Here is a 780-nt window from a genome sequence, read left to right as displayed (position 1 = left end):
ACCCAACTTCTCCGCAGCAGCCAGGACAAGGGCAACAACCAGGACAAGGGCAACAAGGGCACTGCCCAATGTCCCCGCAGCAGACAGGACAAGCGCAACAACTAGGACAAGGCCAACAAATAGGACAAGTGCAACAACCAGGACAAGGGCAACAAGGGTACTACCCAACTTCTCTGCAGCAGCCTGGACAAGGGCAACAGTCAGGACAAGGGCAACAGTCAGGACAAGGACACCAACCAGGACAAGGGCAGCAATCAGGACAAGAGAAACAAGGCTACGACAGCCCATACCATGTTAGCGCAGAGCAGCAAGCGGCCAGCCCAATGGTGGCAAAGGCGCAGCAGCCCGCGACACAGCTGCCGACAGTGTGTCGGATGGAGGGGGGCGACGCATTGTCGGCTAGCCAGTGATAGAACTCTCTGCAGCTTGCATGGTGCTTGGGCATGCATGCACCTTATCTATCCAATAAACGTGATGCGTGTTCACAGTTTTTCATGTAACTAGAGTAAAACCCAATAATAATGCAAAATGAAAAGCTTCTCCAGCTAAAAAAGAACAAAATGGGTGTTGTATAGTATGGGTTGCATGTCTCAGCTCATTGTGTTGATGCATATTGATGACCCACAAGTATAGGGGATCAATTGTTGTCCTTTCGATAAGTAAGAGTGTTGAATGCAACAAGGAGCAGAAGAAAATGATAAGCGATTTTCAGCAAGGTATTTCTGCAAGCACTGGAAGTAACGGTAACATATAGTTTTGTCGTAGGATAATTCGTAGCAA

At 48.8% G+C, this 780-nt stretch overlaps 1 protein-coding gene across 2 annotated transcripts in view; it reads left to right on the top strand.

Annotated features, from left to right (window-relative positions):
* The window catches only part of LOC123182504 (glutenin, high molecular weight subunit DY10-like), a 2691-nt gene extending 2114 nt beyond the window's left edge, over positions 1 to 577 (top strand). The window contains exon 2 of one of the 2 annotated variants that reach the window (XM_044595101.1): positions 1 to 577. In XM_044595101.1, coding sequence (XP_044451036.1) covers positions 1 to 410 — 410 coding nt within the window. In that variant the 3' untranslated portion in view covers positions 411 to 577. The other variant, XM_044595102.1, reaches the window with a different exon arrangement.
* Positions 578 to 780: the final 203 nt, after the last annotated feature.

The sequence above is a fragment of the Triticum aestivum genome, chromosome 1D (genome assembly GCF_018294505.1).
Source record: "Triticum aestivum cultivar Chinese Spring chromosome 1D, IWGSC CS RefSeq v2.1, whole genome shotgun sequence".
Lineage (NCBI taxonomy): Eukaryota > Viridiplantae > Streptophyta > Magnoliopsida > Poales > Poaceae > Triticum > Triticum aestivum.
Note: the sequence above shows the minus strand (reverse complement) of the source record. Positions and strands in the feature narration are given on the sequence as shown.